Here is a 17,079-nt window from a genome sequence, read left to right on the forward strand (position 1 = left end):
TCCCCAGTGTTGTCACTCCGGCAGTAAATTCATTTTTAAATGTTCTGAAGGGTCAGGCATGATCTATACATAGTGGCAGAAGTGATTCTCCACATTGCAGCTCTCACATACTTTGCTCAGGTCAAAGGTTCAGAGTTCCTTTGCCCTGAAGATTTAACCACCTCCGCACACAAAAGCACCACAGTCTCTTTTTACCTACTGGATGCAAACGTCACTTTCGTTTCAGCAATGATCACTGAGCCAAGCAGCAGGCCTAGGACTCAAATCTCACTACATGAGTGATGGGAGATGAACATAATAGTAATGCATAGCTCATTAGTGCTAACTCTGCACACTGCTCTGTTACCATTGTATTTCTAAGGAACTCTCTCAAGCAACAGGACACACCATGCACAATGTGTATGATGGCCCTTGTGAGTTATTTTGCTTGTCATATTAAAATGAAAAGAACGTTTTCCCTGATGGAAAGGCCTGTTATAGCTCCCTGGTGCCATTTCACAACAGAGGAAGCGTTGTCTTGTGAACCTCTTACATGTGCATATGTATCCTCAGATGCAGTGGAAATGAACAGTTGGTACTGTATCTCTGATACATAACAACCTGATGAAGCTGGGTGTATTGCATAGTAAAGACATTGCTGCCATCTTCAGGAAACAAATATATAAAGCCCTTCATTCCAGTCTCCAGGCAGAGGGGACTATAGATGAAAAGTGGGGGTTGTTCCTAATTTTGAGAAAATTTAGTTTTAAGGAACATGTTATAGTACAGTAAAAAAAATTATCTACAACTAACCGATTTGCTATGGGTATCTTCAAGGGGTGTTGTTGCAATGAAAAGGTTTCACAGCTATATGCAGTGTGCAAAATAAACTGAATGCAGTCCATCTCCCGTTTTGAGTGATAGAGGGTAGGAAAATACAGAGAGTGTTTTAACTCAGCTCCAAGTCAAGTCTATCAAATCTTAAATTTTTAGGCCACTGGCCCATTCTAAGGTGTTCTTAGGCGCCTAAGGCACTGAGTAAGGGGAAGAAAGATGATAATTGACTCAGAGGCAGGACTTTTGTTAAGGGTGTTCTTCAGCTACCAGTTCCCAGCTCTGATGGGGAACCAGCGGGGTAAAGGCAGCATGAATTGGGAGGGCTGGACAGAGGTGTAGAGACTGGCACTGACCCAACAGTTACATGCTGAGAAGTCTGTCAGGGAGTACAAGTCTCCCTATCTGCTGAGATACAGGGCCTGCCAGCACTTGGCATTCCCAACTCCCTAAAGAAAGAGAAGGAGAAAGCAGGTGTGGAGAGGGAATTGGTGCCTTTGCACAACAGAAGGGAGATGAGAGAGAGAGGCAGGAGTCAAATTAACCCAGCTCCCACCTCAATGAGGATAAGTGTGTTCCATCAGTAGGCCTGTGGATTTAGCCAAAACAAAATTAGAGAACTTTCCAGCATGTTCCAAAGGCTCTTTGTTATCACTGAAGTGTCTAAAGTATCATTCCCTCTACTTCAAGTGGTCCCCAGCTACAGTACCTCACCTCCCCATAAATGAAGCTTTCTAGAATTACACCTCTCAAATCAATTGACTCTTGAGGATGCTTTCACAAAGAGAATGCACACATTTTTCTAGAGGAGCATAACACTTATAATCTCTACTACTACTCATATCAACCTGCAGGAGCAGCACTTTTCCCTGGGGAACTGAGAACCCTAGAAGGGCCTTCTTTGAGAAGTAGTAATTCTGCACACAGGTACAGAGACATACAATATATTGGGAGGAGAAGACATCACTGCTCTAGGTGCCCCACGTACAGAGCATGACCCACATACTCAACTCTAGCACTTCTTCCCCCACCCAACTATTACCATGAGGGCCAGCTAGATTACCTGTCAGGAGTGGTTCTCTCTATACAATGTGGATCTACTGCTAACTAAGGAGCCTCTGGAGGTGCCTTCACTTTCCTATCCCATGGAACCAGAGGAAGGGGAAACTACACAGCTCCTGCAGGTCTCAGCTCCACAAGTCCAAGGGAAGAGGTTTTGGCAGGAACTTCACTGCTTCTCCCCAGGGGAGAAAAAATCCTCAAGTAGCCACCTAAATCTTCATTGATCCTGCTCATTGGATGGAAATTTTCCAAGATCAGGAGGCAAGAGAGTAGTGTGGGATCTCCCCAAGTCAAATGTGAACCAGCACCCTAGCCCTAGTCTGGCCTCAAACCGAAACCCACTATAAACCTAATTCCAATCCATATCTGAACACTGCTACCTCAGACCATAGCTAATGTAAAGGTGACACTGTCACAATACCCACCAAATCTGCAAGTACCTGTTTTCAGGGCTACACCAAACTTCTCAGGTCTCGCTGGCATATGACAGGGAATGTTGTTCAGTGGTTAACTGCATCAATCAATGCACAGTATCACCTATCACGACACAGATTAGTTTAGTAGCCCAGCCTGGGTATTTGTGGACTGGGGGTTTATGCCCAGCTCCTCTATGTGACCTTGTGAGAGTTGCTTCATTTTTCAGTGCTTCAGTTTCACCAGCTAGACAATGAGGGTAAGGCTAATTACTCCCCTTTGAGACCCACAGATAAAAAGGGCTAAATATTTTTGTGTTCCCAAAGTGCCACAAAACAATGAGATCGCTATTGCCAACTTGTCACCGTTTTTGGGATGTCCTTCAGGTAGCTTTGAATTTTTTTTTTTTTTTTGGGTCTCTCTCGCACAGGATGTGTTGTGAAATTATTTTAAAACTCACATCACTGATCTCTCAAGTTCCAACTTCTTTAAAAAAAAAATAACAAGTGAAAAAAATCCTTCTGTAATTACCAAGTGACATGATTAGCTGTAGAAGACGACAAACCTGTGAGTCAGATGCACAGCAGTACATGCATTTAGCCAGTTCTGCTGATTACAGAAAATGGGAGAGGGCGGCTGGCTTGCAGTGTGGAACATCAGCAGAACCCAAAGAATGTATGAACTACTGCCTTGGATCCAGCTCTTCCTAGCTCATATTTCATCGACTGGTAAAGCTCAAAAATGCCTTTTGCCAACCTTCATTCTTCATTGAAGAATCTATGAAAGTTTCTCCTGGAGTCTAGTTCTCCAAAGAGATAGATACTCCGGCCCTGATTCTGATCTCTCCCTGTTTCATGCAGATGTACTGCACCACTGTAAGTGAAATCAGACTGAGATTTAGGCTGCTTCCGCACTACTCGCTAAGGTGTGATTCCCCTGCTCATGTACACATACTCACGCAAGCTCCCATCAATCTAGCGCTAGTATAAATACACTGTGGCCACAGTGGCACTGGTAGCAGTAGCAGAAGCACAGCTGAGCCATGCCGAGTCCAAACCTGCCTGAAACCGGTGGATACGTACTCGGCATGGCTCAGTTGCGTCTCTGCTGCTGCTATCAGTACAACCGAAGCTACACTGCTATTTATACTAGTGCTAGCTCAATGAGAGTTAGTGCAAGTATCTGTATATGAGCAGAGAAATCACACCTCTAGCTCATAGTATAGACATAAGCCTCAGCAGTGAATCCTGTGTCGAGCTGGAAGCAGCTGTCAGTCAGTAAAGAACTTCAATAATAACAGTAATATAGCTAAGATAGTGTAATAATATAGGCAGTGAAGGTAGTAAAACCTATTGTTAAAGTTGCTGGGCACTTCCTGTTATAAGAGAAGGTTACTCACCTTGTACAGTAATTGAGGTTCTTCAAGATGTGTCCCCCTGTGGGTGCTCCACTTCAGATGTTGGAGCGCCCCAGCGCCATTGATCGGAGAATTTCATCAGCCGTGTCCGTCTGGGTCATGCATGCACAGTGGTTGTCTCGCAGCGCCGTTAGTGCCTCATCTATCACACGCACAACCCAACCCCCTCTCCTTCTCAACCATCCCCGGCCTGAGATGGAGCTCTGTAGCGGCGTCCCAATGTCTATGACGAAAGAGAAATAGTTTTAAGTTTCATAGTATAATTAGTAGTAGTTTGGTTAGTCTTCTTTACCATATATATTTTTTTATTATAAGATCCTGTTTTCAGTTGCATATAACTTTGCAAAAGTTAAACCATTTGAGTTGAAATTTTCCACTCTGGGTGCTTGCCTCAGGCTGAATATTTTTTGGGAGGGGGGTTGCTTTTGTTTTTGAAAGTTTCAGCCAAAACAATTGAGCTATTTCTGCGGGTGAGATTAGGGAAAAATCCATTGTTTTTCTTATATTATTCTTACAACCAGTGCATTATTTTTTTAGATGCTCTAGTGTCTCCATGATTTGGAGCAGGGACTTGAAATTTGTCTGCGGGGTGTGTGTCAGGGATGTGGCTTTTACTGTTCCCATGAAAAACTGGGCATATTTTCACACGGTATGAGCCTTTTAAAAAATCTCAGCTCACACATGATCAAGGGCAACTTGTTAGAGTATTCAGAGTAGCAGCCGTGTTAGTCTGTATCCGCAAAAAGAAGAACAGGAGTACTTGTGGCACCTTAGAGACTAACAAATTTATTAGAGCATAAGCATCCGAAGAAGTGGGCTGTAGTCCACGAAAGCTTATGCTCTAATAAATTTGTTAGTCTCTAAGGTGCCACAAGTACTCCTGTTCTTTTTGTTAGAGTATGGCTGCTAAAGTCTCCAAAGATTCTGTCTGCACTGAGAATGCCCCAGCCCTTCACAGCTCCTTGTGTACTCCACCATGGGACTGCAGGGGCTGGGCTGAGCAGGACTTTCCCTACAATTCACAGGAGCAGTAGACTCCAGAAATGAGAACAGGGAGACTCTCTTGTGCTCCTAGTGCCAGGTAGTGAGCAGAAGAAGAAAGTAGCCTGGCTTAGAATGAAGAGGAGTGAGACATGAGGGAGACAGTGTTGCAGGAACCAAAGGGGGAAGCAGTGGGAGATAGGAGCCAGTTGGGGAAGCAGGAGAAGGGGAAGGTGACATGAATCAGAGGGAAGATTATAGCTGAGGAGGAGAGGACAAGAGCTGGGAATGGATAGATAGGAAGAAAGGTGTACAGAGATAAACTTGTGGAGGATACAGGGACAGAAGGATCTAGAACTTTGGAAAAACACACTACTCTCCAGAACCTGGAACTGAACCAAAAGTCCCGAGTCTCTATGTATTTCTATTGTCAGCATATATATGTGAAACCCCAGGCACAGTGTGAGTCTCGTCCCCCTCTAGTAGCTGATCCCCATATTTAGTCTTCTACTACTACCACCAGTTACCCCATTAGCTAAGTGGTAGTGGTCTATGCTATAAAGGTCCAAACACTGCTGATAACCCAAGCTGAGGGTCAGTATGGTTCCACATGATGGAATTTTTAGATTTTTTCCAGATTTTTGTAAAGTCAGGAAATTACGTTTAAAAAATCAATATGAAAAGAATGTTAAGATTGTAAAGTCAGGTTTTCAAAAGTTAGGAAATGTCAGATTTAAGAGTTGCCCATGCAACTTTAATTGACCTCACTTATGTGTGGGAAATATGATTGTAAGCAGAGACTCTTACTATTTATTTCCACAGTTCCCCTGCCTGTCAGTGCACATGCTACTCCTGGGGAAATTCTGTGCCCCTACAGCGCATTAGAAAAATGCCCTCCCACCCCTTCCTTTTGCTTCCTTGCAGAAAATGGTTTCCCTGGGGAAGCAAAGAGACGCTGCACCAGTGGTCACTCACCCCTCCCCAGCATCTCAGGCAGTCAGGGAGAGAGGTCTGGGGATTCCCCGGCCACCCAGGGAAGTTAGTCCCAGCAGGGCGGGATAGGGATGGAGTTCCACCTCCCCCTTCCCTGCATGGAGGAGCTAGGACTGGGTCAGATCAAGCCCCAGAAACTTATAATGGCTGCAGGGCAGGCTTAGCAGAGGGCAGGGGTCTGGATGCACAGGGGTTGGGCGGACGGGGAAGCAGCTGCCTGTACAGTGACCGCTCCCCCCACCTGCACACCCAGAACCCCCACCCCTCAACTCCGCCAAGCATCATCCCCTGCATCAAGAGCCCCCCACACTTGGACCCCCACCCCACTGAACCCCAACCAGTTGCACCCTGACCTCCCACCCCCCAAGCCCCACTCCCACCCACACTGAGCCCTAACCATCTTCACCTCGACTTCCGTGCAGAGTCCCATTCCCCCTGCACCCAGAACCCCACACTGAGCCCCTGTGCATCCAGATTCCCCCCTGCACCTAGATCCCCAACCGAGCTGCCCGCACCCAGATTGCGCCACACAGAATGCTGATACTCTTGAGGGAATTCTACGCCAAAAAATTAAATATTCTGCACAAGAAAATTAAAAATTCTGTGCACAATATTTTAAAATTCTGCAAAGTTCTGCATATTGTCAAAATAGCACAGAAACAAAATAATATAATCACACCATTTTCAATTATTTTGGTAATTTATTTCAAAATACTTGTCAGCAAATAATAAAAATGGTGTGGTTATATTGTGTTTTTTTGACAAAATATGCAGAATTTTGTGGAATTTTAAAATATTGTGCGCGGCATTTTACATTTTTTTGTGCAGAATATTTAATTTTTTGGCGCTGAATTCCCTCAGGGGTAACATGTATGGGAATGTATAAGTTTGGTGTAGTGAAGGAGGTTATTGTCTGTAAGACCACTTCCTAATTTGTTGGAGGCAAGGGGTTGCAGGGAGAGAAAGAATCGTCTCATGTTTAAGGCAGTACAGTACTGCCCTGGAAAATTTGATTCTATCCCTCTCTTTTCCACAGAGTTCCTATGTGATGCTGAAAGAGTCACTCAAACCAAAAAGTGTTCACAGCTGGCCACTAATTATATGTTCCTCATTTTCTTGGTGCCTAACATGAGACACTTGGTGCTATATTTGCAGAAATGCAGGGCATTCATAGCTATGCTCTGAATACATAATGTGCTATAAAACTGTTAAGTACTCTGAAAAATCAGGCCCTCAGTATCTCAAGTTGCACACCTTAAATGAGTGGGTACTTTTAACAATTGTAACCTTTATCTCTTTGTCTCAATTCCCCAGTTCTAAAATGGGGATACGACTACCACGCAATATCACAGGGGCATTGTGAAGAAAATTAATGTTTGTGTGATGAATAAGGTCTGGGGCCACACACTGAATAAGGATGAAAAGAAATATTGAATAAGTACTCATTCACTGAATGAGGCAGTGATCCTGTGGAAAATACAATGTGATCATGCAATTAAAGACTATCATAATGCAGAAGGGAGGCAGAATTAAGGTAGCAGAGACATCCTTAAGTCGGGCATTTCCTAATTATTGAATGCTTGATTTTGCAGCCTTAAAGTTATTTTAATGTAGGATTTTTTGATGCAGTAATATAATAATATTAAATAGTGAAGAGGGCAAACACAGCCCTTGGATGCATAAGAAGGGGAGTATCAAATAGGAATAGAGAGGTGGTATTATTTCTGTATATGGCATTAGTAAGACCATTACTGGAATGCTTTGTTTAGTTCTGGTATTCACAGTTGAAAAATACTACTGGAAATTGGAAAGGGTTCAGAAAAGAACTACAAGAATGATCTGAGTTCTGGAAAACTTGCCTTATAGTTAGAGACTATGCAAAAATGAAATATAATAGAGAGGGAAAGGTCAATCAAGCTTTCCTGAAGGTTAAGGTACATTTTTGAGGGAAAGCTGTAGTTGGTTCTTATTTTATCCAAACAGATTCACACCTCACTAAAAGAAATGTGATGTTGCAGGATTAGTTAATTTTGTTAATACTAATTTCTAGTCTTCACTAGAATATAAGACACATTATAGAAAAGGCAAGATGGAAGCTGTGACCTTTTTTTTTTTTCCTGCTCTACTCTGTTGTCTTTACTGTTACTTCATCTTTCCAACCCACCTCTACTGGTGTTTGTATGTTTCATCCACTTAGGATTTCCTGTCTGACAGCGTATATCAGGGGTTCCCAAATATTGGGTATACATGCTTGATGATCCATCCATTCACTTCACAACAATTTTTTAAGAAGGTGGTATGTGAACCAGTAAAGTTTGGGAGTTGCTGTCTTAGATTGTATGAACGGAAGTGTCCTGGAACACTGGGTGTTTCCAAAATACAGATAATAATAAGATAACAGTTTATAGGCACCCCCAAACACTCTGGTAAATGGAACACTAGATTAGGACCCAACAGAGCTGGGTTCCCAGTATTGTGAATTGGCAAGTCACTTATACCTGCTCCTGCCTCAGTTTCCCCATCTGTATAATTGGTATAATACTGTAGTTATACCCACTTTTATAAAGTACATTAAGATACACCTCTACCCTGATATAACGCGACCCGATATAACACAAATTTGGATATAACGCAGTAAAGCAGCACTCGGGGGAGGAGGGGAAGCGCACTCCGGCGGATCAAAGCAAGTTCAATATAACGCGGTTTCACCTATAACGCGGTAATATTTTTTGGCTCCCGAGAACAACGTTCTATCGGGGTAGAGGTGTATATTATTATAAGTGTTATGTTACATTACTTTTTAAAAAAATAAAAATTTTCACCACAGTTAACACTTATTGGCACACTGGTTGGCAGTCTCAGCAGAGAGGCCAAGGACTGAATGAGCACAGAGACAGAAATTCCCTTCATAAGCAGTCTCTCCTGCTTAGGGTTGTGGCACCTTGAAAAGACAGCATGGGGGATCTTTCATTGCTGCTATACTTAATCTGTAATAAGCACAGGACTTCATTCTTCTGGCTTTTCAATCTGGCAGTGTTCAGAAGAGCTAAGTGCTTGATCCACAAAGGGACTTAGCCATTGCAATGCCTAACTTTTAGGCACCCTTAGTGGAATCCACAGCCCTGAGTGAAGTGCCCAGGCTCTCTATACAATGCATAGGGAGAGCAAGGCACCTAAGAAAGGGATTCCCAGAAGCCAGCAAACTGAGCTGGTAGACACCCCCGCTAGCCAGCTGGAACGGAAATGCTAAAGAGAGGGGCGGGGCTTAAGTCCTCTCTCAGTGTATTAGGCGCCTCCCTCCACTCACGAACTTTCTCCAGGAGTTAGGCACCTAAGCCATGTCAGTCCTTTCTTGCAAAAAACCCGAGAAGAAGGTGGGGACCCTCATTATATCTAACAGCCCACTAGTCAGGTCACTTTCTTGGGATACGGGCACTCTAGGTCTGAATCCCTGCTCTGCCTGAAGCAGGACCCGAGTTGGGGGGAACACTTAGTTTGAGAATTCTGTTGCAGCTTAGGCATGAACACAGAGATGTCAGGATACAGGCTCCTGTGGGCATGTTAACCGGCAGACATTTAGGAGCCCTGAGGACTTTAGCAATGGAAACATAAGGGCCCAGGGACTTTAGGCACCTCCAGGATTAGGTGGTAGCTGAGTAGGAGTTTTGAGGATCTCAGTGTCACTAAAATGTTGGATTTAGGCACCTAAGTGACAGGCAGTTAAGTCCTTTGTGATCTAGCCCCAAGTTCACATTCCAAAAACATAGTGGAGGATGGGGAGGGGTGAGAAAGTTATGTTCACAGAGGAAGTACAAGATAGCCCAGGATACATTTATGATGCCATTTCTTTTTGAATAAATACAAATTTCTCACTGCTCATAGTACCACTGTCTTTCCAGCTCCCAGAGACAAACCTCATATTTCACTGACAAAAGCAACATAATTGTACAGACTGTAAACCCTAGATTTTTCAAAAGATCTGCACAGAATTTAATCATACATCCCCCACTGACTTTAATGAGAGCCCTGTCATTAAATCCCCAGGCAACTTTAAAATTTCTGTCTATCTTAGGCATTTACAGAGCACCCGTTACATAGCAGCTAGGAAAATTGAAGGAGTATTGTTACTATGCTTACTTTATATAGCCTTCCAATGGGGATAACTACATGTTCTGCTTCACATTCCCGTCTTCACAAGCCTCCAGGGCAGAGTGGAGACGTCTAGTGGTTAGTGACACTGGTTGAATAGTCTGAAAAGATAAGGGCCCGACTGTGCAATCTTTATGACTGAGTACTTTCTCAGGCAGAGCAATTCAATTGATTTCAGTGGGGCTGCTCACGCAGTGCTCACCAGCGTGACTAAGGGTTGCACAATCAAACCCTAAGGAAATACATGCACTGGGAGTGAAGTTACTAGTAATGGATAATTTGAGGCAAGTCTGGATAATAGTAGGCTTCATAATGGCCTGCTGTTTTGAAATGTGCACGCATGCTATGAAATATTTTTCCATTATTTTAATAAAGAGATTTACAGTATAAGCATGTCTTTTGCTTTGACGAAGACAGAGACTGTCTGAACTCAACCCATGAACAATTCCTCTGTTGTAGCTTAGTCTGTTACTTCAAACAGAGCTCTAGCCTTATGCTTGTCTATTGGCATTTTATGAGAATAAATGGAATGTGAAACTAGATCCATGGCAAACGGGTAGTTGCTATGTTTGTCAAAATATACAAAGCATCTCTGACCCCTTTAAATTGTTTTGTTTCCTCTGATTAGGGATTTAGACATTATGGAGTACATTTTCAGAAGGGCAGTCTTCTTTTTATAGGTGCAAAGGAAAGTACATTCATTGCTAAGTACTCATTGTGGGTGTAAATCAGGTAGTTTAAAAGTACAAATGCGTTAGATTTGTGTCCACAATTTATTTTTGCAGGTACAAGTTTTGTAGGTACAAACTGAACCTACAAAACAAAGGATGGACCTAACCCCACTGAAAATTAAATCCCTGCGTGTGTTTAAATCTCCACAGTTACATGGACCATTGAGATTAGTACATATAGCAAAGTGAGTTTGCCAGGCTTAAATAAAATTGTCCAGATTTGGAAGGTTTTTTTTTTAGTAATAAGAAGATTAAACCTCTTGATCCAAATCAAAACAGATTTGAGTATACTGAAAGCAATCCTGGAGAACTTCTCTCAATCACTTTAGGTTACAACAGCATGCCATGGAAGCTGATTATATTCATCCTGCTAGTAATATCAATTCCAGCATCACTGCATATGTCCAGTGCTCTATGACCTGAAGCAGATGCTTTTACAAATGAACATACAAGCTCACAAACTTATTCATGGGATCCGTATCTGAAGCAGATTGGAGGTCTGTCTGTCTATATATCTAACTTATGATCTGCTAACATACTCCTCACTGCAGGATCTAAGCACTGCACAGGTAGAACAGATATATGCAGTGAGATCAATAGTGGACTTCATTGAGTATTCTGCTATTCTTGAGGCTCTAAGAAGCTATTTGCGGTTTACTTATATCATTCCAGTCATGGTGCAAAAGCTTCATCAAAAATAAGAGGGCTGGGTCTTGCAGCAAATTCTAAAAGTGGCCTCAGAAGGCAAGTAAAAACTGCAATTTCTGCAAAGCCCAAAACATACTCTGTATGGGCTAGATTCTGAAACACTTGCTCATTTCAGTGGCATCTTGCTCCACGTCATCAGTGGAGTGAGACACTATTCCATGTGAATAAGGGTATCCGAATATGGCCACATGTCTTGAAAAACAAATCCAAGTCACTAAGTGATTTCCCACAGAAACAATCAAATTCTTGTAATTTTTCTGTTAACAGCAGTTCTGCTGACAGTCTGCTGCATGAGGAGGAAGAAAAAGACATCTAACCCAGAAAACAACCTGAGCTATTGGAACAATGCTATCACCATGGACTACTTCAACAGGCATGCTGTAGAGTTACCAAGAGAGATCCAGTCCCTTGAAACTTCAGAGGTACCATAGTTGCATGGTAACAAACCCAGTGACTGACAAGCTTCACTGAAACCATACTAGATTAATGATATTAATAAACTCTTTTGAAAACTTTATGTACATCCAGAGAAACAACCTTTCAAGGAAGCCCACCCCAGTGTGATGTGACGATACACTTACCGTATCTCAAAGATTCTATGTCCTGTTGTTGAAGTTATGTTTTGTCAGAAAGCTCTTGCTGTCTATTCCTAAGACTGAATTCCCTGGGTTAAGCAGTACAAGCCAAGGTTATTCACTTTGGCCTTGCCTTAATTTGGGCCTACAGTTGAGAACAGCATTCCAATCAATGAGTGGGAGTGGTTCAGGGTATTTGTGCCAAGCAGTTTGATTTGTGCCAGTTATTGTCTACAGTGGTTCATCTTAATCTCTGTAATGTGCCCATATATCATGACGATGGCACAGTGGAAGTTAACAACATAAAAGATGTCTGAACGCCCAGTTCTCAGGAGGTTTCTGTAGCTTGTCCTGCGACAGTTTCGGGGGTGCATTCTACAAGTAAGAGAAAATTGTAAACACCTGTCAATGAGACTGTGAAATCCTTACTTACATGGGTGAGCACTTACCCAAGCATTCTGATTGATTTCAATGGAACTATTCACATGGGTAGGTGCTTACCAGTGCGAGAAGTATTCGATAGCCTGGTCTCAGAAAGAAGAGGAATTAGTTGGCTTAGTTCAAGGATGTAAATTTGGGAATAATGGATGAAATTAAGCAAAGGAAAATGGATTAAACTCAAGGGGTTTGTCTAGACTAGTGTCTATTTTAACTCAAGTTAGCTGATTGAGTCAGCTTTGGGTAAGTGACAAACATTTGTGTCCAGAAACAAGCCTTTGTGGAGTGTCTAGACTATCATTTACAATTCTGTTGGTTAACTTAGTTAACTGGCAATCATCTAACTCAATTTAAAGCCAAACCACAAACTCCTCTCTAGACATTCCAAGAGACAACTTCCTAATGGTGAGATCTGTTAGGGTGTGGAATAGTCACCAAAATGAGAAGGGGTGGAAGCCCTATCACTGAAGTTATTTAAAACTAAATTTGACATAGTATTAGAGAATATATTGTATGAACTGCTAGTGGCCCCAAGGGGCCAAAACGCAACCAAGGATCAGTGCAGCATAGGGAATCTCCCAAAATGCCCTCATATGTCCAGGGCCCATGGCTGGCCATTTGAGATTATGTAGGAGCAGCGAGATGGATAGATATAGATATGAAATACAGCAACCCTTTGAAAAAATGTGTGGATATTTTTGCCTCGGTTTTTTTAAAGTGGAGATTAGTTTTTAAAAACTAAATTTCTATTGATACCTATCTCTGACCCCAGTAAGTACATTGTGGTTTGGGGCTCTGCAATTTGTAATTTTATAAGAAAATTTAGCCAAAGCCAGAATCGCAACCATAATGTTTCTTTGCTGTCTTGTCACTAATATAATGTGGAAAAGGAACAGCCTCCACTGTTAATGTCATAGATTTTTCTGGATAGCATGGCACCACATATTAGCTCATTACATTAAAAAAAAAAGAGGTTGAAAACGTATCTTTGAATTCATTCCCCCATAATTCCCTTCTATGTAGGCTTGGGAGAGTCTTTCCAGTAGCTGACGGGCTGGGAATCATTGATATGAAATTTCACAAAATATTATTTTTTCCAAAATTTAAAGAAAGCAAAATTACATATAAGGCCAAATTCTATAAAGTGGCCTATAATTTTGGGTTACTCAATTTTTGGGTGACCAAGTTGAGTATGTAGTGGTCCGATTTTACAACCCACAGCTCCCATTGACTGCAGTTAGAGAAAAACCTCCGGAAATCAAGGCCTGGTTTTCTAAAGCTGGATATCCAGAAATTGGGGCACCCAAAATAGGGGACACTTTGAAGTATTTGCACATATTCTCTTGGTTTTGAACTCTATAGGTCTTATAATGTAACCACATTCCTTTATATTCCATAAACACACACACCAATGTGCTGTTGTGTACACCAAGGGTAGATAACAAAATTTAAATAGCTCATGCTCTTTTTCTCTCTTTCTCCTAGGACCATCTGTCTGAGCCACGCTCCCCAGCCAATGGTGATTACAGAGACAGTGGGATGGTCCTTGTTAACCCATTCTGTCAAGAAACACTATTTGTAGGACATGAGCAAGTGTCTGAAATATGACCCCACACCTGCCCTTGTATTGCAGCTCCATCTTTAGTGTCTCCAAATTATAAATAAATATATATATTATAAATATAATCTTTGTGTAACCCTGAATTATGAGAAATGTTTTCAGCTTTTTTCCCCCCTAAGAATTGTCAACCTCTTTTTTATAAGTGTGGTAAAACTTTACAGAGCAAACTGTGGCTTTATAAAATAAAGGTATTTCTAAGCAAAACACCTATTGAACCAACTGCTTTTCCTGCTGTCATTTACTAAATGCTTATACAGAATGTTTAGTCTGTATCACCACCAGGTAAGGTTAGCTTCACTGACGACAGTGCCTGTTTGGTACTACACCCTGTCATTATGCAGGGACAACCTGCACCTGTGAATCTTCTCAGTCTCTCCATGGGCACTCTTTCCTAGTGACAGGCCTCTACTGCACTTTGTCCAGAATGGAACCCTACAGTTACCCCACTTTAGACAGGATCACTAGGTTTCACCAATTGTATTTACCTCAGCCAACCCAAATTGGTTTGGGTCTGGCTACAGAATCTTCTCCAGGTACTCGTGACCAGTGTAAAAAGCAATGGCTCAGGCCAGCTTCTTCTTCTTCAAAAAAAAAAAGTATGATTTGTTGGTTCATAGAAATGTAACAAGCAGACACAAACAGGGCTAAAACAAAAAAAGCCTGAACACATTCTTTCATACCAAAACTTAGTCTTTTCTTGATAGTTTAGACGGGCCCTTAGCTTATCCAAATCTGAGGGTCAGCTTGCATCTCTCTAGACTGCCTCTCTATGTCTCCTAGGGTCTCTCCCTGTCTGTCAGGCTGCTTTTATCAGAACCAAAATTTTATGTTTTAGTGTCCCACAAGGATCTTCCCTCACTCCTAGTGGTGTCTTGAGTGTGGGTGAAACATAAAAGGTAATGACAGCTGGTGTCGTCTTGCTGAGTACTGATAATAGGACTTATCTGAAACCACTGACAGTTTTCCGGTTCTTGCTGGAATTAACTGTGGTAGTCACATAGCAATGTAATAACAATCACAGAAATGTAGGGCTGGAAGAGACCTCAATTGTTAATCTAATCCAGCCCCCTGAACTGAGACAGGGCCAAGTAAACCTAGACCATCTTTGACAAGTGTTTGTCCAACCTGTTCTTAAAAACCTCCAGTGATGGGAATTCCACAACCTCCCTTGGAAACCTATTCCAAAGCTTAACTATCTTTATAGTTAGAAAGTCTTTCTTAATATCAAACCTAAATCTCCCTTGTTGCAGATTAAGCCAATTATTTCTGGTCCTATCTTCAGTGGACATGGAGAACAACTGATCACCATCCTCTTTATAACAGCCCTTAACATATTTGAACATGGACATAGAATATTCATAAAGGTGAAACAGATATCACCCCTGTTTGGCACACATTCTACATTAGATCTGCATGATATATCAAGTGCAGTGATCTAATGTGCTGGGAAATTTTCTAGCTGTTCCTGTGGGATGAGCTATGGAAGACAGACAACACCACACTGAACCCCTCTCAGCCCTAGCACTGTCGTGCTGGACCCAGACAGCATGCTGATGCTAGCAGTCCCTGAGCTTTAGGGAATTGGCTAGCAAGCCTGGCAGCAATCCAGTCATTCATTGCCCTAGCAGGGAATGGATAGCCAGATCAATCGCTTGGATAGGGCACTACCTCCTGTGAGCATCTAGCAGCATGAGCTGAGGGGAGTGAATGCTGCATCTTTCACCAATCAACATAAGAAATGTTATACAGCATGCTCCCAAAATGCTCTCTGAATACTTCAGTGAACCATTCTTCTGTGACATCACCACACCCCCAGCACTCCTCCCATCAGACAGTTTTTGCCTAATGATTTAGGGTGATCATAGGAATCTGAATAGCAAATAATATGTGCAATACTGAGGGAAGAATAGTTCTCTAGGGGACTAATACCCTACTCTTCCACAGGCAGGGCCGGCTTTAGGCTTTTTGCCGCCCCAAGCAAAAAAAATTTTGGCTGACCCCCGTCCCAGCCCTGGGCTCCTTGCCGGACCCCCCTGCTGCCCCAGCCCTGGACTCTTCCCCCCCACCCACACCCCCTGCCACCCCAGCTCTGGGCTCCCTCATTCCCCCCCACCATTGCCGCCCCCACACACACACCTCCTGCCGCCCCAGCCTTGGGCTCTCTCCCCCCCCGCACCTGCACCCGCCTTCCGCCACAGCCCTGGGTCACTGGTAACTCGCTACCACGGCAGGTCATTCAGCAGGAATTTTAGATGTGCACAGAACACAGACAGGATTGGTTCCCATATGGTTACAGAACTGCAGTAAAGTGGAACAATTTTCAGCTTGTGTGATTGGAGGATATCTGGATGCATATTATAAGACTGTCCTACATAAATGAAGAAAAGTTGAGGTTCCTTTATTATTCTTTTGTTACTGTCTTTCTTGCTATGGGAAATTTGCCAATGCAATATCACTGTCTTCCTTTTGAACAAACAAACAAAAAAGGCAATGGCTGTTGAAAATAGCAATTCCGGTCCTAATAACCACTAGGAAGCATTTCTTGCTCAATTTTATTCTATTTTTTCTACAGCAAGTTACAGTGGATCAGTATATTTGATTTGGGAGAAATGAAGTAACAGCTGCCCAAACTGAGCTTGAGCACTCCTGAATTTTGAGGTGTTCAAATCTGGAAGGCAGGTGCTGGGGGGGGAGAGGGGAGAGAAGGCTGTGGCTCTGCGGGGGGAGCACGGCAGCATGTATGCAGCAGTATGTCTGGCACTGCGTGGAGCCAGACACGCTGGTCTGAGTGGCACGGTAAGGGGGCAGGAGGGTTGGATGGGGCAGAGGTTGGGGGGGCAGTCAGGGGACAGGCAGCGGTTGGATAGGCATGGGAGTCCTGGGAGTGTGTCAGGGGACAGGTAGGGAGGAAGTTGGGGGGGGGTCTCAGGAGGAGGCCCTTGGGGACAAGGAGAAGGGAGGCTTAGATAGGGGGTGGGATCCTGGGGGGCAGTTAGGGGCAGGGGTCCCGGAAGGGGATGATCAGGGGACAGGGAGCAGGAGGGGTTGGATGGGTTGGGGTTTCTGTGGAGGGCAGTCGGAGGGAGTGGATGGGGGCAGGGTGGGGCTACCCTCCCTCCCCGTGGAGTGTCCTATTTTTTGAATGTTAAAATATGGTATCCCTACTCACAGTGCAGC

The 17,079-nt window shown here is 43.2% G+C and overlaps 1 protein-coding gene across 4 annotated transcripts in view; it reads left to right on the forward strand.

Moving 5' to 3' along the window:
- Positions 1 to 14,121, forward strand: part of TMEM108 (transmembrane protein 108) — a 273,314-nt gene extending 259,193 nt beyond the window's left edge. For all 4 annotated transcript variants that reach the window (XM_034760933.1, XM_034760936.1, XM_034760935.1 and 1 more), the window contains 2 exons: positions 11,536 to 11,690; positions 13,767 to 14,121. In XM_034760933.1, coding sequence (XP_034616824.1) covers positions 11,536 to 11,690; positions 13,767 to 13,889 — 278 coding nt within the window. In that variant the 3' untranslated portion in view covers positions 13,890 to 14,121. The remainder of the gene's footprint in view (positions 1 to 11,535; positions 11,691 to 13,766) is intronic.
- Positions 14,122 to 17,079: the final 2,958 nt, after the last annotated feature.

The sequence above is a fragment of the Trachemys scripta genome, chromosome 2 (assembly GCF_013100865.1).
Source record: "Trachemys scripta elegans isolate TJP31775 chromosome 2, CAS_Tse_1.0, whole genome shotgun sequence".
NCBI lineage: Eukaryota > Metazoa > Chordata > Testudines > Emydidae > Trachemys > Trachemys scripta.